General features: G+C 34.0%; 4 protein-coding genes and 1 long non-coding RNA gene across 7 annotated transcripts; 1 reads left to right on the forward strand and 4 right to left on the reverse strand.

Moving 5' to 3' along the window:
* Positions 1-553: 553 nt before the first annotated feature.
* LOC105970257 (F-box/LRR-repeat protein At3g26922) lies at positions 554-3355 on the forward strand. Of its 3 annotated transcripts, XM_088817833.1 has the most exons (4): positions 608-766; positions 1617-2618; positions 2712-3015; positions 3272-3355. In XM_088817833.1, exons 1-3 carry the CDS (start codon positions 719-721, stop codon positions 2994-2996), a joined length of 1335 nt encoding a protein of 444 aa, XP_088673959.1. In that variant the 5' UTR covers positions 608-718; the 3' UTR covers positions 2997-3015; positions 3272-3355. The 3 variants fall into 3 exon arrangements, with proteins under 3 accessions (XP_012850521.2, XP_012850522.2, XP_088673959.1); XM_012995067.2 differs by lacking the exon at positions 3272-3355 and having other exon boundaries at positions 554-766; positions 2712-3150; XM_012995068.2 differs by lacking the exon at positions 3272-3355 and having other exon boundaries at positions 607-766; positions 2726-2960.
* LOC105970254 (uncharacterized) lies at positions 3221-7681 on the reverse strand. The gene is made up of 10 exons (XM_088817834.1): positions 7539-7681; positions 7378-7439; positions 7118-7191; positions 6826-6923; positions 6642-6754; positions 6112-6221; positions 5261-5326; positions 4546-5048; positions 4309-4423; positions 3221-4155 (listed from the first exon to the last, which is right to left on the reverse strand). Exons 2-8 carry the CDS (start codon positions 7419-7421, stop codon positions 4627-4629), a joined length of 927 nt encoding a protein of 308 aa, XP_088673960.1. The 5' UTR covers positions 7422-7439; positions 7539-7681; the 3' UTR covers positions 3221-4155; positions 4309-4423; positions 4546-4626.
* A 512-nt stretch (positions 7682-8193) lies between these two features.
* LOC148770787 (uncharacterized) lies at positions 8194-8503 on the reverse strand. Its single transcript, XR_016031153.1, has 2 exons — positions 8364-8503; positions 8194-8285 (listed from the first exon to the last, which is right to left on the reverse strand). It is a non-coding gene; the product is annotated as an uncharacterized LOC148770787 (long non-coding RNA).
* An 80-nt stretch (positions 8504-8583) lies between these two features.
* Positions 8584-10500, reverse strand: LOC148770788 (polyubiquitin 11-like). Its single transcript, XM_088817835.1, has 3 exons — positions 9593-10500; positions 8865-8932; positions 8584-8788 (listed from the first exon to the last, which is right to left on the reverse strand). Exons 1-3 carry the CDS (start codon positions 10383-10385, stop codon positions 8729-8731), a joined length of 921 nt encoding a protein of 306 aa, XP_088673961.1. The 5' UTR covers positions 10386-10500; the 3' UTR covers positions 8584-8728.
* A 10762-nt stretch (positions 10501-21262) lies between these two features.
* LOC105967064 (uncharacterized) lies at positions 21263-23073 on the reverse strand. The gene has a single exon (XM_012991627.2). The coding sequence runs from the start codon at positions 22932-22934 to the stop codon at positions 21501-21503; it is 1434 nt and encodes a 477-aa protein (XP_012847081.2). The 5' UTR covers positions 22935-23073; the 3' UTR covers positions 21263-21500.
* Positions 23074-23297: the final 224 nt, after the last annotated feature.

Raw genomic sequence — 23297 nt, forward strand, 5'->3', positions numbered from 1 at the left:
GTGACAAATAAATAATGATAAGAACACACCTTTTTTTCTTCTTCCTTGCTACAAATCTATGCAAGTATTTTCATCTTACCCCCTTAACTTATTTGAAGTAAAACGACTAAATTCGAAAAAAAACACCAACTTTGCAAGGTGGTACTACGTCCAATTTTTTAATTAAGATTGAAAATAACATTTAATAAATATAAAATATTATTGTAAATGATCAAATGACGGGTGGACCAATAATGTTACAAATTGGTAAAATACGTGATGAAATTTGTTTATCTTGGAATATGAGAGAATAAGAGTGTAATTTTGCGTAAAGATGAGGGACCAAAAATATAATTTTACCTCAAAATCGACTATTGTATATAAGGAAATCAAACAAATCAAGATTAATTAGAAAATATATTTGCAATCTAAATCAAATAATAATATTTATGTGTGTTTGTTAGTCCTATTTGAGTTAGATTAGGAGTTCACTTTCATTAGGAAATATTAATAATATTTAGTAATAATATTTAATAATATTTAGTATTATTTGCAACCCAATTTGGACTCTTTTACCTTTAATTTTATATAATATTAATACCTTTTCTCTGATTAAAAATAAAATAAAAAATATAGCAAATATTATATTATTTCAATAAAATATTAAAATTCATCCTCCATAAAATTCATCTTCTCTTACCAAGAGATCGAATCAGTTTTGTCCAAAGATTCAAGCTTTATGGCTGTGGAGCGCCTCCAAATTCATACCAATTTTCAACCCAACAAGGTGAGCTTTCGACAAAGCTTTTGCCTTTTTTTTTTTTTTTTTAATTTGATTTTTTTTCTTACATCCTGTTATATGTTATATGTTATATATATCAAAGATCCAAGCTTTATGTGGTATTGAATGGTTTTTGTCGAAAGACTCGAGGTTTTGTTATCAGTATTGATAGGTTTTTGTTCAAAGATTCAATCTTTATGGGTGGGGGGTCAAAATTTATATCAATTTTCTGTTCAAGGCTACAGATTGGGGATTTTTTTTCAATTTTTGGCTGATGCTGCTATGTGTGTGTGTGTGTGTGTGTGTGTGTGTGTATATATATATATATATATATATATATATATATATATATATATATATATATATATATATATCAAAGATCCAAGCTTTATGTGGTATTGAATGGTTTTTGTTGAAAGATTCAAGGTTTTGCTATCAGTATTGAAAGGTTTTTGTCCAAAGATTCAATCTTTATGGGTGGGAAGGGAGTCAAAATTTATACCAATTTTCTGTTTAAGGCTAAAGATTGGGGATTTTTTTTCATTCATATATATATATATATATATATATATATATACATATATGTATATGTGTGTGTGTGTGTGTGTGTGTGTGTGTGTGTGTGTGTGTGTGTGTGTGTGTGTGTGTGTGTGTGTGTGTGTGTGTGTGTGTGTGTGTGTGTGTGTGCTGTAGCCTGCATGCCTCTGGCATAAAGTACCTAACTTTGCTGGTAGACTAAATCCCTGATTTAATTTGCTGATATGATTATACAATTTGCAAGAAGATTGAAGTTTGGTGGGGGTTTATGTTTTTAGATCCAACTAATATACGATTTATTATCTCGTTTGACTGACAGTGTGGTGAGACAAGTATTGTGGGCGATGAAGATCGGATAAGTCAGTTGCCCGATGATATTCTGGTTAATAATATACTGCCGTTGCTGTCGCTCAAGGAAGCAGGCCGAACAAGTGTTCTTTCTTCTCGTTGGACGAACTTGTGGGCCCACACCCCTCGTCTCAATTTTGATGCTAAAAGTGCATTGCACGTGATCGAGAGACACAAGTATGTGGAATGGATAGATTCCGTTATTCGATCGCGAGAATTTCTCTCCTTAAAAGAATTCAACATCTGTTACCGTATAGACAAATCATCGAGGAAGTCAGTCACTCGGTGGCTTGAATTTGCATTTGCCAGACAACTCGAGAGGTTGACTTTGGACTTCCAAGAAAATACTACTGGGACCACATATTGCTTCCCCGAAGCGTTGCTCAACCGAAGCACGCTTGTCGGGTTTAAGTCCCTCAAAGCAATTGTTTTTAAATCCGTTAGTTTGAGTGGCGGAGCTATCGAGTTCCTGTTACGTAACTGTCAGCTACTCGAACAATTGGTTGTCCATGAATCGGAAACGACAACGAAGCTCCAAGTTTGCGGTGGTTCGTCCCTCAAGTTAGAACACTTGGAGATGGTCCATTGCCAGGGTTTGAAATCACTTAAAGTTTCCGCGCCAAGGCTTACTACACTTAAAGTCTCGAGAGTAAAGGGACTTTTACTCGAGAATGTCCCGATGCTTGTTAATGTATCCGTCAACTTCTGTGACGACAACAGTGTATCGATAAAACATGCATTCAGTGTACTGGCTTGCTGCATTCCTCAATTGCAGACTCTTTGCTTAACGTTGTACAACTATCGATACGGATGGATTGGACCCGGCGAAGAAATCGATGAGATTTGCGAGCTTCCCGTGATGCCTAAACTCAACAAGTTGGTCATTGAATATATTGCGAACGGTGATGAGAGTCTTGTTAGACTGTCTGCTTTGATAAGGGCATCTCCTAACTTGGAGGAATTTCTTTTTCACGTACGTTTCTTCTTCTTCTTTTTTTTTTTTTTTTTTTTTTTTATATTGGGGTTTGTTTCTATAATCAACTTATGAAAGCTCATAAATGTGCAGTTTCAATGGTGTAGAATTCCGAGGAAAGATAGAAAAATGAAGGCGGCTACTACTATAAGGTCTCCCCACAATCACCTTAAAGTGTTCAAGTTCCGTGGCTATTATGGTTGCACTAATGATGTTGAATTACTTAGCTACGTTTTGGAGAATTGCGCAGTTCTTGAGAAAATAATAATTGATCCCAACGGTGGAATTCACCCGAAAGAGGAATATATTCCAAGGAAGGTCATAAAACAAAATCTTGAACCACAAGTACCTCAACGCATTGAATTGGTTATTCTATAACGGATTTTAGTTGTCTCTGGTTTTGTTTTATTTATTTTTATTTTATTTTATTTTTTTTTGCTTTTTTTGAATTTTATTTATTTATGAGTTCAAACTCAAAACTATTAACTTGTTTCATTGAACCCTTTGTTTCTTTGAGGATATTTTAGAATAATTTTCCTTTTTGTATATAAAGATAATATTGATAATTATTACAGGTATATGTTAAATCAACAAAAATCAAATACTATGGAAATAAATATTTATTAGAGTTGGGAAAAGAAAAATCGAACTAGAATCCACATATAGAAATAAATATTTATTAGATTTGGGAAAAGAAAAATCGAACTTGAATCCACATGCATTGCCTGATGATGGAATTACGGGTCTTTCGTGCACACGGATTAGCGGAATTAGTATGCGTCGCCCAAATACAATCTTGAAAGAACAGAACCCTTTGCCTCTTCTTCAACTCTTGGCGCTTTCTTTGTGGAATCGGAATTATCTCTTAGCAGGTCAAGAACTGACTTTAGTGTCTGAACTTTTTCAGGCTTTGATGCTTTTGTGCATCGATGTTTCCAAAATTCAACTTCACATTCCCGAGTCCAAGCTCGTTGTCGCTTCCCTCCATTCCCATATATCTTCTTTGTTAGATTTTCACGTATTTTTCCCTTCTGCAGCAATGACTTTTTTGCCCTCACATCCAGTGGCTGTTTCCTGTTTTCAGGCACAGATCCAGCCAAAGCAGCTCGAAAAGCATCCAAAAGTTTTGGATCAAAAAGCTCTTGTCCGATCTCTTTAGAGGATTTATTACGAACCGCTTCTCTGATTTTTTTCCTAAGCTCTTGAACCAGCTCTAAAGAATCTTTATCTTCGCCAGCTCTCCTCACGATTTTCTTGAGCCTCAACCCACTTTCTCCTTCTTTGGGGGTTACGTCGGACGAATTTCTGTTTTTACGATCTGTTCCTTTAACTATATCCATTATATCAGAGATACTATTTTCCTTTTTAGATATAGATTTAGCTGTGTTTTTCCTCCTCGAACCACTTTGACTAAAAGTAGCAGTAGAGTCATCTCGAACGGATACAGCTGTTTGATCTGTCAGACTTACGGGCTTTCACTTTCTTTCGAGAAAATTCAGCCTCGCTGTTCGCTTTTCTTTCTCCCTCGTCCGCATCTCTACACCATCACAAAGAACTACATGAAACAAGGCCAAATAAAAAGAAAAGAAAAGAAAAGGTATTGGAGTAATTTGTTATTTCATTAATGTAAAGTTTGAAGCATCATCATTAATGTAAAACTGGAAATGAGGCATTTCTATGGTATAATAACCTGTTATCTCTGTGCTTCCTTTTACCCCGAGCAATTCCACTTATGGTCTCTTTCTCATCACACGTCATACTTTTTCGTGACAACACGTCCATTTCAGCAGACAGCTTCTTATCAGCTGAAGGGAAGGCAAAGAAGCAATAATGAGCTTGACTTAACAGACAGATATATTATATAATTGCTGAAAGTATTGATACTTGAGAATGAATCGTGATATAGCTGCTCACTCTTATCTTATACCTGGCAAAAGATCTTCCGACCTATTATTCGGTTCCAAAGATTCAGGCAGATGATCTTCAGCTGTGTCATTGTCCTTCATGTCTACCAAAAACATGAAAGAGAATCAAGACCAAGGCCTACACTAGCGTCGATTTCGATTGTTTTGTTATTTATATGTCTTGGGGCAGTTTTCAGTGCATCATCAGCAATTTTCTTCAGCTCAGCGGGTAATGTGGAAATCGGTGATAAAGAAAGTTCCATTTCTTGGTGAACTGAGTTAGGTTCAACACTGTTCCTATCTCCTGGTAGTGCTTCCAAATTCGGCATGTCGGATACTGAACATGATAACAAGGCAGTTTCCCCGTCTTTGCTACACCCCAAGACTGATTCATTTGATTCTCGACTCTCTTGATTTCTGTCAACCAGTGAGATAACTACAGCTGTCTCACCCTCGTCAGCAACAGATACCGATACTCTTCCAGAAAAAGATGCTTCAGCTAGGCAGTGATCACCACTAGCGATTTCTAAACCATTTTGATAGGTTTTTGTTAATACTGAGACCCTGTTGTCTGACTTCTGTGAACTTTCATCAACTAACGATACAGTATCAAATATCCACCAAGAATCAACCCGGGGACAGTTCCTTATTTGAGGTAACCACTTATAACAATTTTTGGATGCGTATAAATAATAAGCCGATATCAGAGGTAGGTTTAGAAAGGAACCAATTAATTACCTTGGGCATAGCCATGAGCCTTCGCAAGTGCCTTCGGAATCAAATCCCACGCAGAAAGCATGGTACCTGTTCAGATAAAATACAATAACAAATCAGAAGAAGGCATTGAAAAATCAGTTACAAAAACTTGACAGCAGAACCCAATCAATATAAAGATGGTGAGAATTTCAAAACGAAGTCAATTCTGATAATGAATTACACGAATGCCAACCAGGAGTAATCAAACTTTCCAGGAAATTAATCATATTATTCTGGTTCAGACAGCATATTTAGATCTCTATAACTTCTTAAGATTCGTGGAGATGAGAGTGACACAACGTGTTGGTGAAAACTCACAAGTAGTGAATGTTTAATTAAAGAAAGATTTAAAAAGAGTCCGTTCCCTTTTGTGGCTTGGCAGGACTGCCAGCATGAGAAAGTCAATTAACTTTTCCTGCGGACTCTCGGCACATTTTCTAAACTCGCAAATGCAATAATATGAAATAGCCAACGGTACAAATCAATATTGTAAACAATGACATGGCAAGGACACACAGGACGAAACTGAAAAAGTATAAATCAAAGAGGAGAAGACAGGAGTGCTAGCAAATTAAAGTGCACAGAAAAATCAGATAACTCCTAAATCGTGAAATTTCATATACCAAGACGTGCTTGTTATACCAAATAAAGAACTCTGCGATTAGTACGAAATGGATATAAATGTACTGCATCGAGCATCAGCAAGAGCAAACAAGGTAGCTGTAGGCCCCACTCAATGTCCAAATTTATTGTAAACCATGATCGCTCGATTTCCATGAAAAAAGATAAGGCTGAACAAAAATAAATGGAAAACTGGAAATTTTATTGTATACCATTTATCACAGGAATCACAAGCAATGGACGTATCAATATCAGAATCTTCAGTAATTGCCACTGATCCACTTCGGATTTTGCAGCCATCTCCATCCAAGCAGACAACTGCCTACAAGAATTACCCGCAAAACCACACGAGTTGAAGAACAAAAATAAATATATTCATGTACTCGTGTGATATTACACGACCACATGGCATGTGGTCGTGTAATATCACACGAGTACATGAATATTCGAGAAAAAAAGAAAACATTACCTATGTGTCTATATTCGTTTGATCCATCTCAAAATTGTTGAATATCTAAATTTTTTTGACTTGAATGTGCAAATTCGGGTATTAAAAGGATTATAGGCTTTGATAGAAAAAATGTAAAAAGGTAAAAACTTATCGAAAAGTGCATGCACGCCAAAATGGCGCCTCGTATATAACCACCCTTCTTTTTATTCCTTCACAGCAAAATCCAAGTAAATGCAAACACAAGTACAATAAATAATATAAATACAAAGGTACATTCATCAATTTTCACACCTTCGATCCTTTTTCCACTTCGTCTCGTTCATCGTTTTCTTGATCTCTAAGTAGCTCAAAGGTACATTCATCAATCTTTCGGTGCCTATCGAGAACTTTACATCTATGCCCCCCTTAAAAAACGAGAAAATAAATAAATGAACATAATCTTCGTCTTTTTTTTTTTTTGAGAAAATAATGCTTACTCGTGGCGAAGGCGAGATATGGTTCCGTTTTTAATACAAGAGACAGCTTTGATACACAAAACCCTTGTGAACTCAAAGCATCGATCTCTTGCCAACTCTGAGCATTAAATAAGATAAATCAATACAACCTCAAGCGAAACGTAGCATAGTTGCAAAATAATTAGCACTCTCGTCAACTTTATATGCAACACATATCCATACACAAGTGTAAGTATAGTGAGACATTTGCTAGCAAAGAATATACGAATAATAGATTTCAAGGCTTCTTTATGTATGCTGAGATACACTTACCAAGACAACGCAGATGCATGTATGTAGGAGGATTGAAGCTTCCGTTCGATACTAAAACTACGTAACGTTTTCTCCTGTATGTGTGTGAGAGAGTGAGAGAGGGCATCTTACGAGGATATACCATAAGCTTAAAAAGGATAACACACATACAGAAATAACAGCTGAACGCAAAAAAAAAAAAAAAAAAAAAAAAAAAAAAAAAGAAATTGCAGGCGAAGTATGAGAATATAAGTTGCTCCAAACATACTTGGACTCAGAACCTGATAACTCGCCATCGTTTTGATGCACCGCAAGGATAATTCATCACGTGGCAGCGCTATATCTATAACATCAAGAAACGTTTATCACGATTTTCAGGCAAGTATCAGATTTTAAATGCATTAGGAAAGAAGATAATTGCAAAAATTGAGATTCTTTTCACCTGAATTCGATTCGAAGCAGCCATTCATTAAGTGGGCTTTGAAATAAATGAAGTTTCTCTCTGAGCAATAAGCAAGCAGTTCATGTGCATCTCAAAATTTCAGTTGTTGGGCGAGAACCTCGGCACGCACAGCCACCGCGACGACAACTCATTCAGCAAAAAAATCCTCGATCAAGAAAGAGTGGATCCCATACCAATACTAATACTAATACAAAATATGGTGCAAGATAATAATAACAACAATCCTTTCAGCCGAGCATATTTACACTAATCCACAAAAATAGTACGAACTTACGAAAAACAGCATACCATTGTAATTGATAAAATAATCTAAATATGAAAACAAGCTCCAAATCCTTTTTTATTTAAATAATTATATACTCACGTAAAGTGGCAGTAATATATTCTTCCTTCCATCTGACCACTGTGAAACTATATTTTTTTCCTGCAGGAATGGTATCACAAATTATCTCAGGAATTAAGTGCACAGTATCTCACTTATAAGTTTCAACGAATTGAAGAAAAACATGCATTGACAGGTTTCCGTTAGATAATTCCGTCGCCAGTTTCAGAATTCAGAACATGATTGTCTGAGCTTCTAGAAGATTCTGAAGATATCATGTATGACAAAGGGAATGAATAATTTAAAACAAAACCTTGATACAATAAATGTGCAAATATCGACTTGTTGCAATTGCACCCTCTTTTATTCCTTGTTGAGGATGGCGTGATATCGGTACCATCTTCCTGCAAGATCACAAACATTTCAATTAGAATTTTGTCGATGTTCCTCTTAATTACAAATTTGAAGGCAGCAATAAATACCCCACAACTGGTTGCAGGTCGTACGGATTTAGGAGGAGATGCAAGAGGGTTCCGAGATTCAATTTTTTGCCGTGTCTCAACAACTGTATCTTCATATTCAGGTCTGTTAAAGCAATCTTGACAAACACAAGAATCCGCACGCGCTTTAACTGTAGAGAAACAAATCACAAACAAGTAGAACGGGAGCTGCAAGATTATAAAATATTGGTGAAAATGTTGGATCTACTTACAGTTTCAAACTCTTACAATTGCAACTTTTGCAACCACCCGATGATTTCAGCCTATTAAGTTGCAAGAACCTGATGATTCAGCATTCGATTTGAAAATATGACAACAAAATTTTATACATTCGATTTGAAAATATGTCAAAGCTGCTCCATCTGCCTCGACAAAAGAGAGACCTGCCCTGCTTCTACATTCTGTAACTGCAAATTATTATGTTTAGAAAAGCACCATAAGAATGCAATTTTCAGATTATTAGAAATAATGGACTACACTGACCTCAGTCACGGAATTTTCTTTGTCCCGATTCGTCAAAGCATCATCTACGGGTAACTCGTGTCCAATCTGTGGATACTGATCAACGTCATCACCATCTCCCTGTTTTTTTCTATTCCCGTTCCTCCCACAACACCTTAACTATATTCTTAAGGTACAAAAATAAATACCTGATTCTTCGTTACTTTAACATATTTTGTACAGACAAGAAACTTCAATTTTAACCATAATCAGAAAAGCAACATCGGAGATGATTTATATATCTAATCCAGCGAGCGGAAACTACATAACATGCTTAGAATATGTATAGAACTCAAACATGAAAAATGCATCCATTTTCATTCAACGAATATCAAACACACACTAAGAAAACTGTGAAAGAAGTGGAATAATCGAAAACTTCAAAACACATTTGTTTATATCAAATAAGAACAACTTTGAAACCAACCGCACGAGCTATGGAAGACATAGCAACACATTTGTTTATATCAAATAAGAACAACTTTCAAACTAACCCCACGAGCTATGGAAGACATAGCAACACATTTGTTTATATCAAATAGAAACAATTTCCAAACCAGCCCCACGAGCTATGGCATACATACTATTGTAAGTATGTTCATTCAAGATCGCCCTATCGATAACAATCCTCCCCTTGAAATTATACTCTTGGAGCATCGTGGTCATTGCCTTGACATCATTAGTGGAATGGACGGGTATATCTTTGAACCGAAGAGCCATGGCCAGACCTCTACACGGACTCCAACCAAGAGCCATCTTCTTATTGCCGGTAGGGGATGGGTTGCGGGTTTCAAGTGCTTCCACGAAGTTACGAAAAAGTTTTGGAATCTCATCGGTTGGCATGATCTTCGTCTCTAACACACGAGCAGCTCGTGTTTTGGTATCACGGATTCCATGTGAGCCTTTAGCTACCAAGAAACTGTCAAGTTTTCCACCCAAGTATGCCATCTGAAGAACGGAATCTTTCTGAATGTTGTAATCCTTTAGTTGTTTGTCAACACAATCCAACTTTTTGTTTTTAAAAAACAAAGTTGGTTCATCACTGCTATTCTCGATTTCCTGAATCAGCTTCTTGAATTCGCCGATGGTTTCGGAGCCGTTAACCTGGAGCGCAATACTTTTGCCGCAATCGGCTTTGACGAACAACTCGAATTTGTCATCAGCATCCATCATTTCGCCCTTTTCTTCGCGTATGATTTCCGATTCACCAGTAATATCTCCGATGGGTAAATCGACAATAGCCCCAGTTAGGGTTCGGACGGAGATGTGCATGCCGCCACGGAGGCGGAGGACCAGATGGAGAGTGGAGTTCTTCTGAATGCTGCAATCGGCTAGGGTTTCGCAGTCGTCCAACTGTTTTCCGGCGAAGATCAGCCGCTGCTGATCCGCCGGAATTCCTTCCCTGGATTGGAGCTCCGCCTTGACCTTGGAAATGGTGGTGTCCGAGCTCTCGAAGGCAAGAATGATGTTTTTCCCGGTGAGGGTTTTCACAAAGAATTCCATTTCGACGGCGAATTTGGTAATTTGGTGCAGAGTAAGCGGGGTGAAGAAGATCTGTGGCAGGCGAATTTGTTTTGGCTCCCCTTTTGTTGCGTCTACTGAATTTGGATGTTGAGGAGAAAAATAAAGTTTTCACCCCTAAAGTTTTCTTCAATTCCACATTTGGTCCCCTATGTTCATAAAACTATATTTGGACCCTTATGTTTCTAAAATTCAACATTTTTAGCCTTTTTCGTCAATTTTTCGTTAAAACTAACGGAATCAGACATATTCCCATCACAACCGTAACTTACGGACTAATAATAAATTGACGGAAATGGCCAAAACTGTCAAATTATTAAAACATGAGGGACCATATGTGATTTTTGTAAATATAGGGGACCAAATATTAAATTGTTGCAACCTCTAGGGATGAAAATTGTAAATTTCCCGATGTGGAGGGTATTGTCTTGTAAATGGTTGTGTTTATGTTTGTTTAATGGTTGATTGGATAAATGTTTTTGTTTGGGAAAATACAGTTTGCACCCCTGAATTATAAGACTTGTCACAACCACCTACTAAACTACAAAATGTAACAAAATAGTCCCTGTGATTTATGGTCAAGTGTATAAAAAACTCACACCTTCAATTTTCTTGTATATTTACCTTTTTGCCCTTAAAAGCCTAACACGTCACCCAATCACGGTTTTATCTATCCTACACCCGGTGAAGGTTACACCGGGTGTTTTTTTACCGTTGATCTACACATACCAATGTGGGTGTGTGTGTGTTTGTGTGTATATGAACGGTAAAGATTTACCCGGTGTATTTCACCCGGTGTAGGATCTCAAAAGCCCCCAATCACCACCGTTTTCTGTCCTTTTTTTTTTACGTTTCTCTCCCGTTCAGTCTTCTCATCGTGAAAGGGAGGAGCAATAAGATAAGATAAATTAACACAAAATTTCAAGAAACCCAACATACTTCATAACCTAGTTTATACATTTTTTTTTTTGGCAATTCAACACAAAATTCAAGAACACCCACAACTCGACACTCTTGCTACCATCAAACGGATTTGTGCGAGGATCTGTCGGATTACATCGGTGCGAGGTATGTGCTAGTGTTTTTTTCGACGGTGTTGTTTTGATAGTGGGATCGTTGCGCAATTGACAGTGAAAACTTGGGTGGCACAATTCGTATAAGGGGTTGTGTGGGGATCCGACGGCGGACTACGGTGGGGTAGGTGTGTGTCAATGTATTTTAGGTGGTGATGCCTGAGTTGTAGAGAATATTCGACATAATCTAGAAGATTCCGCTAATTACCCAAACAAGAGGGGTTTTTTTTGTAATTTTACCTTACCACCGGGGGTGGCCATAATTTACCCAAAAAATTAATAGCACTTTGCACCATCGACCCAATAAATCATGCAAAAATTTTACAGCTAATGAAGGTAATTTAATATTTTTACTAGCATATTTTTAGGATGCGAAATATCAAATAATTTTTTTTATTCATCAATCCTTTCGAAACTATAAAGTGCAAAAATAAAAATAAATTTCATCATCATAACTAAAAAAATATTCACAAAAAAATTTACAAAAAAATCCTTTAGCTATTTACTTATAAATTTATTTCCAAAAACTTCTATCAAATATTTTAACTAATTACAATAAAACATCCATCAGTTAAATAATTTAGTGAGATTTTATTTTTATTTTTGGTAAGAAAAATAGTTTTTTCAGTAATTTGTTGTAATTTTTTTTCGCATTTTGTACGCTCAAAATTATGTCGGATGTAAATGAAAATTATTATTTAATATGCTATTTTGCACCCTGAAAGGAAAAAAAAAACTAATAAGAACTGAAATTACCATCATTAAGTTTAAAATATTCAATTCATGGTGCATTGCAAATGATTTCTTATTTTTCGAGTGCGCAAAGTGCTAGTTGTTTTTTTCAAGGGTGTAAAGTGCCAAGATGCTACATTACATGGGGTGCAAAGTGGGATTAAACAATTAGATATGTTAGTGGTTTAAAATTTGATTTAAGCGGGATAATTATAGTTTTGGCCCCTAAAGTTTGCACGTTTTTTACTTCTGGTCCCCCATTTACCGTCGTCAACAAATTACACTCTAACGTTGCCACATTTTAACACACTGAGTCCCTACGCCTGTTTGACCATCAACACGTAAAGGTCATGCGTTGAATTACAGCTAAATTTGGGATTTTGTTTGAGAAAATTGTAATAAGACCCCTATATTATATAAAAACTTTCTAAAAACCCTAAAATGTCATACACCCCTAGTATAACCAATTAACCGATTTTCGACCAATGACCCCAAATTTAACCCAATTTTTACTGCCGTTATTATTATTTTATTGAATTTTTTTTCCAACGTTTACTTTCTTTTTAACTAGGTTGACTTTTTCTTTATTGATTTTTTTTGCCGCCGTTCACCGATGTTGAATTCATATTAACCGCGTTGATTTTTTTTTTTCTTGATTTTTTAATTTAAATTTTTGAGTTGCGGAAGAAAAATAATTTCCAAAAAAAAAAAAGTCGAAGCCAATAACCTGTGGGAATTCTTTTTTCCTAAAAACACGTCAAAAGAGAAAAAAAAAAAAAAAAAAAAAAAAAAGGGAAGAGGAAACATTCAACGCCGCTCGACGACAAGAACAAAGTTTTAAAAAATCAACGACCGGTGTTGTCCCAGAAACCATTGAACCAGACTGGTTGTCTCCTTTTCAAATTATTCCGATCATACTTAATTCATCTTCTTCATCTGTTTTTTTTGGGGGGGGGGGGGGGGAGGTGGGGGTGTTCCAAGAAGAGAAATTTGAGAGGAAGAAATTAGGGATTTTAGGAACTTTATAAATTGTACTTTGGTCCCAAAATTTAGATAAAAACTTTGTTAACAGTTGATTTGTTCGACCCTACACCCGATGAAAAACACTGGGTGGGTCTTCTCTAGGGTTTACCTTTAGGGGTTTTAGAAAAAAAAAAAAAAAAAAAAAGACACGTGGCAGCAGAAGACCCACCCGATGTTTTTCACCGGGTGTAGGGTCGAAGTAACCTTAACAGTTTGAAATTTTAATATTACAGTGTTATTATACAATAATATAGTAATATTATTGTGTTATACAAATAGTATTGTGTTGATCGGGCTTCCATTAAAAATAACAAAATAAAATGTTTTAATATTTTTCACCATTAATCTCTCATTGTATTTCCTAAAATTTCATAATGAAAAGGAAAAACAACTAACATTAATAAAATTTGAAAATGAGTAAATTTAGGGGTATTTTAGCCCATAATAAAACTTTCAATCGAAAACTTTATGTGGAAATTAGGTATTTCTATGGTAACACTAAGTCGTATCTTTTTTTTACATTTGAATGTAAAATAATAGATATGCTAGTGGTTTAAATTTTGATTTAAGCTGGATAATTAGATTTTTGGTCCCCCGAGTTTGTACATTTTTCACTTCTGGTCTCCCATTTACCGTCATTTACCGTCGTCCACAAAATGATATAATTACAGTTTTGGGCCCCCAAGTTTGTACGTTTTTCACTTTAGGTCCCTCATTTATCGCCGTCAACAAAATACACACTAATGTTGTCGCATTTTAACACATTTAGTGCATCCATTCGTTTGACCGTTAAGAAGTAACAGTCAACGGTTGAATTATGGTTGAATTTGGGGTTTTTCTTTGAGAAATTGCAATAAGACCTCTGTATTCTTTCAAAATATTCTAAAAACCCCTAAAATTTTATCTAACCATAATTTAACCCCAATTTCAACGATTAACCAATTTAAACCAATGACCCTGATTTTTCAAAATCGGGTAATCCGATGTTGACTTTCTTTTTAACTTGGTTAACTCTTTTTTCGATTCATCTTTTTTTTGTCGTTGTTGATCGATGTTGAATGTTGGGTTAACAAGGTTGACATTTTTTTTCTTGATTGTTATTTAAATTTTTGAGTAGTGGGAAAATATAATTTAAAAAAAAAAAAGTTAAAGCAGATAATCAGCGAGAAAAATAATGTCATAAAAGAAGTCAAAATAAAAGAAAAAAAGAAAAAATCGGCGGAGCTCAATGACTGAAAAGTTTTAAGACAAAAAGAAGAGATAAATATTAACGGTGGTGTTAGCCCCAAAAACCATTGTACTAGTGTGGTTATCTCATTTCCATGTTACTCTGCACACGCCTAATTTATCTTCTTCATTTTTTTTGGAAGAAATTTGGGATGCACTCGCGTTTCTACGAAAAAGAATTGAGGGGAAGAAATTATGAATTTTAGAAGTTTTTTTAAATTGTGTTTAGGCTCTTAAATTTTACATAAAAACTTTATTAGAAGTTTGTAATTTTAATATTAAGATACTAGATATTAATATAGTATTATTATTGTGTTATACAGTAATATATTATGTTGAACAGAAAACAAGTCACAGGAAAGAGTTAAAAAAAATCAAGAAAAATAAAAAAGTCAACATTGTTAACCGAGAATACAATGTCGGTGAACGGCGTAAAAAAACGATATTTTAAAAAAAAAAATTCAACGGCAGTTAACGGTAATGGTGGTAAAAATCGAGGTTGTTTGTCAAAATTGATTAAATGATGAAATTGAGGTTAAATTAGGGTTGGATAATATTTTAGGGGTTTTTAAAATATTTTAAAAGAATGCAGGGTCTGAGTGCAATTTTCACAATGAAAAATCGCAAATTCAGCCATACTTCTTGACGGTCAAACAGACGGAGGGACTAAATGTTGTTATTCTTTTTTCTTCATTTACTATTTCTGCTTTTCAGAATCTCGGCAAGATGTGTGTAATATACGACAAACTAATCATTAAAACTCTACAATGAATTAGTTTACAAGGACACTGGTGTATCCAACCAAGAAGATTATTCAGTTGAAGAATATAGTAGACAAATTGTGATTCTAAATGTTTATGTATTATATCGAGCTTTGTAGTGGGTTTTTCATCTAGGTCGGGTTTTGGTAATTTTAAATTATTATGCTTATATCAACCATTGCAATCTAAATTTTTTATGTCTTATTCAAACTATTTATTTTTTGGCGAACTATTGTAAACATGCAACTATGTAAAGATTTCGACTCAATTTCAAATACATTTTTTTGTCAATCACTATTTAAATATTTTATTTAATTTTTTTCACTAAAAATATATTATGATATTTAATTTATTTGTTCCATATTTGTGTTTGTTAATGATTACCTAATAATCTACTGTTGATACTCTGTCAAATTTCTTTAATATTATTCTATTAATGATTGAAAACCAAATTAAATTTATATTTTGTAAATGAATCTATAATGACTTATTTTCATGAAAGCTAAATAATATTTCAGCATTTATGTAATTTTATATTGTAAAGCGTACATCACACACAATATGACACAATTATGATTAATATTTTAAAAATGTAAGTATTGCCTTTAAATTGTTGTTCATGCAAATCAAAGTAGGGCTATATACAAATTTTGATTTCCACATATCCGAAATTAAGTTTTTTATCACGTAAAAAATTGACATATTAAGAGCAACTCCAATGCTAAACATTAAAATCGGATTATAAAATACTCATTTGATAATTAAGATAATATTTTAATATTCATTTACAATTTATCTACTCCAACCATGGTTATCTAAATCAATAATCAATTGGAAGTTTTTTAGTGGTTTTATTTGTAATTGCCACGTGTCATTTTGTGATTGGATGTTTAGGTAGTTATTTTTTGGTTAACTCAATTTCCGGGATGTATTTTTACATTCAAAGAGGTAGAATATCAAAATACTTACCCATTTTGATACTCCCATTGGAGTGGAAAATTTTAATTTTGGAATATCAAAAAGGTGGTTTATGGATTTGATAATCCATTTGATACTCCCATTGGAGTTGCTCTAACCACTATTTTTTTCTCTATCGATTATTTATAAAAAAAAAATTATCGAATTGTGCCTATTGACCACTAAAATGATTTTAATATTATTTTGACAATTCACAATGTTTATTTGCATTTATATTATTTAAAGGAATAAAATACAGTTTGCACTCTTAAAGTATAGGGTTGGTAACACTTACATCCCTAAAGTTGCAAATGTAACACTTACCCCTCGATTGATGAATATATTTTATTATCATATATTTATAAATATTTACATAATATACATACTTTAATTTAACATGTAAGGTTAGTTATAGATTTGATATTACATGATATTTTGAATTATCATTTTGCACTGGCTAGATAATGTTCATTTAGTTGAAACAATAATTTAACTAAAATCTTAATTGAAAATTGACATTGAGAATTTTTGTTTCTGCTCAAATATTTATATTATTATTAAATTCAACTAGCATTTTTTCCCCGTACGATGCACAGGATATTTTTTTAAAAAGTGGAAAAAACGGGATATTATTTCAAAAGTGAAAAAAAATAATCAATTTAATACATAATAAGAAAATATAGTATACTAAAAATTAGAGCAATGTTGTGTGCCGCAATGTCCAGAGTTAAAAGTAGATTTGAGATACAGATAGTTATTAACTCATAATCGGACGATATAACTAAAATTAGAGCAATGTTGTGTGCACAAAATATTTTTTCATCGAATATGAAGGTAAATCACAAACAATATATTTTGATTCAATAAAAGATTTTTTTGGTATTATTTACATGTATGTCAATTGTTCAATGTTTTCGTTCGTTTTCCTCCATCCAATTTTTTTTTAAATGATCCCGTGCATCGCACGGGTGAATTACTAGTTACTGAAAAATGAAAATCACTAGACTGAGTTAAGATTTATTAAAAAGGAAAAATATGCTTTATTTCAAGAAAAAGTAAAAAATAAATAATAAAATTACATAATTATAAGAAGTAATTAAATGACCAAATTAAATAATATTCTCCAACCCTAAATTAAATTAGTTAATTAGTTGCTATTCTAAAGGCCCGTTAAAGAGAACTTCCATGAGACCACAATAATTCAATTTTTATTAAAGAGGAAATTTGTTATACACCCCTTCTTTTGGACTTATATATGTAGAGATTTTAGTCACTAAATGAATATAGTGCATAGGTTCACTGACCAAAAAAAATAATATTAATAAAATAAAATAATTAGTATATAGACATAAACACCCTCAATTAATAAGAAAACAAATTTCATATATCATCTCAATCCAATCTCACGTTTCTCTCACCTTATATTTAATCCATCATCTCTTTCCCTCTGTATCTCATGTATCTCACCCCCCGTATCTCACCCCCCCCCCCCTCTCTCTCTCTCTCTCTCTCTCTCTCTCTCTCTCTCTCTCTCTCTCTCTCTCTCTCTCTCTCTCTCTCTCTCTCTCTCTCTCTCTCTCTCTCTCTCTCTCTCTCTCTCTCTCTCTCTCTCTCTCTATCTCTCTCTCTCTCTCTCTCTCTCTCTCTCTCTCTCTCTCTCTTCTTCTCTGATTTTTTTTTTCTTTATTTTTTTTATGAAGAAATATTGTAGAGAAGGAAAAAATAGGGATGTTTTTAGATTATGAGATGATTTCCTAGTGAAAGAATTAAAGAGGACAACAAACATCCATCCCCTCTCCTAAAACAAATTAAAAAATCCAAAATTCTAGCCAAAATTCGCATTGTGTCTCCCGTATGTAGAACCTTCCAATCGTTTCTTGTTAGCAATTTCCGTTTGCAGGTTGGTTTAACTTCGTTTGTTGTTCGAAGAGTTGCATTTGGTATTGAGATTCGATTCCTCTTGTTTACAATTTGCAAGGTATGTCTTAAGTTACATTTTACAAACACTTTGTTTAATGTTTTTGTTGTTTGTAATGTGTTCTATAAACAATTCTTTTGTTGGTGTTTTTAATGATGATGATTTTTTATTTTTTTCCAGTTTGTTGTTTGCATTTGGCGAAGTCATATGTAGTTTATTGCTTGCAATTTAAAAATGCAAGTTCTGCTGAAATTTTTTTCTTCAGTTTGTTGTTTGCATTTGGCGAAGTCATAGGTAATTTTTGTTTGCAATTTAATAATGCAGATTCTGGATTTTTTTTCAGTTTGCTTTTTGCATTTGATGAAATCATAGGTATTTCGTTGTTTGCAATTCATTAATACAAAATCTATTTTTCAGCTTGCTATTTGCAGTGCACAGAGTCACAGGCATCGCGGGAAACGTCACAGTTCCCGGAATCATCAACAACGTTTTTAGAGTATGAGTTTGTAAAATAAAAATTGTTTATTTTTTTTATGAATTAATTTAATTTTTTAGTTAATATTTGGAACTTGGAAGAGAGATTTTTTGAGAATTTGTTTTGATTGAGAGATTTTTTTGGATTTTATTTGATTTTAATTAAGGGTATTTTAGTCACAATAAATATTATTAGTTTATTAAAATATGAAAATTTTTACTTCGATCTACACACATAAATTATAACATAAAAGGACCTATAGCAAATTGCCCCATTATTAAATAGTACACTTGTACAATAATTAGTAGAATCTGATTTTTCACTTTAAATCCAAACAAACATCCTTATTTTTTCTTAGGGCGGATGGCAAAAATGTTCATAACTAGGGACTTAAATGCACATTGATATAAAAAAAAACAGTGTTTTAAATAAACCCATTCCTATTTCTTTAGTCTAAAATATCCTCATAATATAATTCTTACCAATTCCATCAATTATGCTCTTACTTCTTTAATATTATACATTGATCCCGGATTTAAAGAAATATATCACATTAACCCCCAAAATAATAATTTCTTGAAAAACGATTTTTTTTTCAGAAAATAATTTTTTTTCTGAATTTTTATTTCCGGCCAGATTCCAGCGTTGACCGCCAGAGATGCCGGTCTCTGGCGTTGACTTTTTTTTTTAAAACTGTTTTGTCTGAATTTTTTTTCTAGCCGGTCAACCGCCGGTCTCCGGCTTTGACTTTTTATTTTGTTTTTTCTTAGAAAATTTATTTTAATTAATATTACTGTCTTGGCTGCTAAATTACTGTCTCAGACAGTAATATTACTGTTTGGGACAGTAATATTATTAACATTACTGTCGCAAACAGTAATAATACTGTCTGAGACAGTAATTTAGGAGTCAAGACAGTAATATTAATTAAAATATTTTTTTTAAGAAAAAACAAAATTTCAAAAAAAAAAATTCAATTAACACTTAAATTAATGTCTCCGACAGTTAAATAACTGCTCGAGACAGTAATTTAGCAACGAAGACAGTAATATTAATTAAAATAGTTTTTTAAGGAAAAAAAAGTTAATTAACAGTTAAATTACTGTCTTAGACAGTTAAATAACTGTCGGAGACAGTAATTTAGCAGCCAAGACAGTAATATTAATTAAAAAATATTAAGGAAAAAAAAAGTCAATTAACAGTTAAATTACTAACTCCAACAGCTAAATAACTGCTGGACACAGTAATTTAGCAGCCAAGACAGTAATATTAATTTTAAAAAAATTAAGAAAAAAAAAAAAAAAAAAAGTCAACGCTGGAGACCCGGCGGTCAACGGCGGTTGACCTACCGAAACAAAAGAAATCAGAAAAAAAAAAATTTCAAAAAAAAAACAATATACCGGAGACCCGCGGCTGACCGGCGGTCTCCGATGGTAGCGGGTCAAAATTGGGGTCAATATTGAAATTAGGGTTAAAATTGGTAAATTGGTGAAATTGTGCTAAATTGGAGGTGTAAATCATGAAATTGGAGTTGAATTGGGTTTCAATGAATTGAGAGTAATTTTTGTTTATATAAAAGGATTTTCCTTATTTGCAAACAAGTTTGAATGAGTTGGATTTATTTGAAACACAAAAAAGTTGGATGTCCATCTTTTAATTAAGTGCCTCCATTATCATGGGCCTTTTTGAGATTAACCGTTTTTCTTAAAATGGGATAAAGAGTTGCTTAATGAACAAAAAGATCCAAGTGGCATTTAACTAAACTAGATTGATGGAATTCAGCGTGTCCCCATATATTTCCTTGACTGGCTAATAGTAAATTGACGAAAATGATAAAGAATGTCAAATTATCGAAATGCGAGGGACCAAATATGTTTTGTGAACATGAGGGACCAAATGTGAAATCAACTCAAACTTGAGGGATGAAAACTGTAATTTTTCCTTCAATAAAATTTTGAAACGTTGTCTAATTATGGAAAATTGAGCTATCTATTTTGAACTTCTGATTAAGGCTTAATTCCACTTTGCACCCTTGAAATATACCGTTTTGACACTTTGCACCATCGAAACACAATATATCATGCATAATGCACCCCACATGAGTTTTTAAAGCTAATAAATGTAATTTAATATTTTTGGTGGTATTTAAAAATTATATATTTTTATCACAAAAAAATATTTTATGAAAAAAAACTCCTTAAGCTATTTCGTTATCAAGTTATATGAAAATCATATTTTCTTCAAAAAAATTCTACCTAAAATTTCCACCAATTTCAGTAAACATCTATCAATCCAATAATTTAGTGATAAAAGTTTATTTGATTTTATTTTGTAAGAAAAAATATTATTTTTTTCAATTATCTGGTGTAATTTTTATTTTTTTCGCACTTTGTGCAACTTAAAATTAGGTTGAAGGTTGAAGAAAATAACAAATTTTTTTTTTAACCCCAGAAAAAAAAAATTACGCTTGAGAGTTGGAGCGTATTATATTGTGTGATTTCCGATTTTTTTTTAATCTTTTCGATTCTTGTTTCTTTAACCAGAAAAATATATAACTGGTGAAAATAACTGAAATGAAATCTAATATATGAAGTGTACAGTTATATTGCTATTGTTTACCACTGAAAGTATATGTATAGATAGATCTTTACCAAACGGTGTCCTGAATTTGAAGTGTGTATCGCGCATATATATTCGAAATTCAATACTATTATTAATATTCAATTCTTGGAGTAAATGACAATTCTTGATGTATTCAATCTGTTTGTTTTATACAATATCTTCAATAATTAATTGATAACACTAAACTTAATTTTTTACTTTGTAAATAAAATAAATAATACCAAACTATTGGATCCCAATCTTGTTCTTCTTCCACTTGTATGCAGCTTCCAATAATTGAAAGTTTCTCCTCTGCATCATCTCTTCTTCTTATTGTGGACAATCATCTTCTTCAGTCTGATACATTTGCCTACTTCTCTTTTTGAGTAATTTCTTCTTGGGCATCATCTCTAAAATAGCTTCGGCTCGTTCCGTTTCTCCCAAGGAATCCTCAAACTCGGCGAATTTCGTCCATGCACGGCAGTTCTCCGGTGCCCACTCCAAGTACTTTTCGTATATCTTCCTGCATCTTTCTACATTACCAAGCTGCATCTCCATCTCAACGTACTTGGTAAAGATCCTATCTTTCGGAGCCATTCCAATTGCCGAGCCCAAGATTTTCCGTGCCCTATCGATATTCACCTGACGAACTTCGAATTGTGCAGCCATCAACCAAATCTTGGCAAAGGAGAACTTTTTATGAGGAATAGTCTTCAGGCACAAGGTGTACACATCCCTCGTGCGATCCGTATCTTGCGCATCGAGCTCCTCGTATAAAGCATAATTAATCCACAAGTATATGTACCTCTTCCAATAGCGCTTCTCGTGTGAAGGAGGTACATTTGCAATAGCCCTTTCGTATAAATCCTCCATCGTTTGTTTATCCCCACCGATCTCTTCCACTAATCGAATGTAATCGAACCAAAGATCATAGTTAAGTGGATTCTTTCTCAACCCATCTTCGTACTCGAGCCTCCGCTTTTCATAAATAGCATTCCCGAACCCCTTGTCGAAAGCAATAAACTTGTGATCCAACGCAAATAAATCCTTCGCCACCTCAACATCACCTTCGAATTTATCGACAGCCCTCTCGTAGCAATTCCTTGCACGCGCTATATCTCCGTATTTCATCTCGAATTTAACAAATCTGATCCATGCACCGACATTCGGGTGACAATCGACAAAGCGCTCGAATATTGATCTCGCCCTTTCGATCTCATTAAACCTCAACTCAAATTTGATATACGAAAGCCACGCTTCCTGATCGGGAGACCAATTCATCCAACGATCGTAAATCTGTCTAGCGCCAGCATAATTCCCTAGCATGAACTCCATGTGGATGTATTTATACCACAGTTGGTCAACCCTAGGCAACAATTCCGTTGCGCGATCCCACACATTACGTGCGTGATCGATGAACTTGTTCTTCATCTCGAAAGACGCGTACTTCAGCCATAACGTGTGGTCTCTATAGTCCACCTCCAACGCTCGCTCCCACACAGATCTCGCACGATCGAAATCCTTTTGCGATTCTTCCCAATTGGCGTACTTGATCCACACGCTTTTGTTCCAACGCACCCTTCGGATTAAATCTTCAAACTCTTTTCTTTTTTCGAGACGATAATCTCCAAGCTCAGCCGACTCGGTGATTCTCTGCTTCGGTGGCCGGATTTTGGCTTCTTGAAGTTCACTTGCCTCGCGGAGTATTTGCTCGGCAGTGATCTGAATCGAAGCTGCGTTCTTGTTCTTCACGCGCCTTGCCATGGTGGTTTAAAGCACAAAGGAAGGAAACAGAGAGAAGAAATTAAATTAATTATTTGTCGATCTGCTTATGATAAGTGAAGGAACGTATGTATGTATGTATATATAGGTATATATGTATATACCTTATATATATACATATACTTCGGATTCTTGCCAAACAAGGATTCCGATATTAATTGGATTCTATTTTCCTACAAATAAATCACACGGCCGTTTGAATTGAGGAAGGAAAGAACTCTTCTTTGGTCGAATTACATTTTTGGTCCCTCAACGTTACGCTAATTAAGCTTTTCGTCCCTCATGTTCCGAGATGAACAAATTTCACCCCTAACTTTACAAATTTGTAACATTTTTGGTCCCACC

Source organism: Erythranthe guttata, chromosome 5, assembly GCF_056151865.1.
Source record: "Erythranthe guttata isolate IM_541 chromosome 5, IM_541, whole genome shotgun sequence".
Taxonomy (NCBI): Eukaryota; Viridiplantae; Streptophyta; class Magnoliopsida; order Lamiales; family Phrymaceae; genus Erythranthe; species Erythranthe guttata.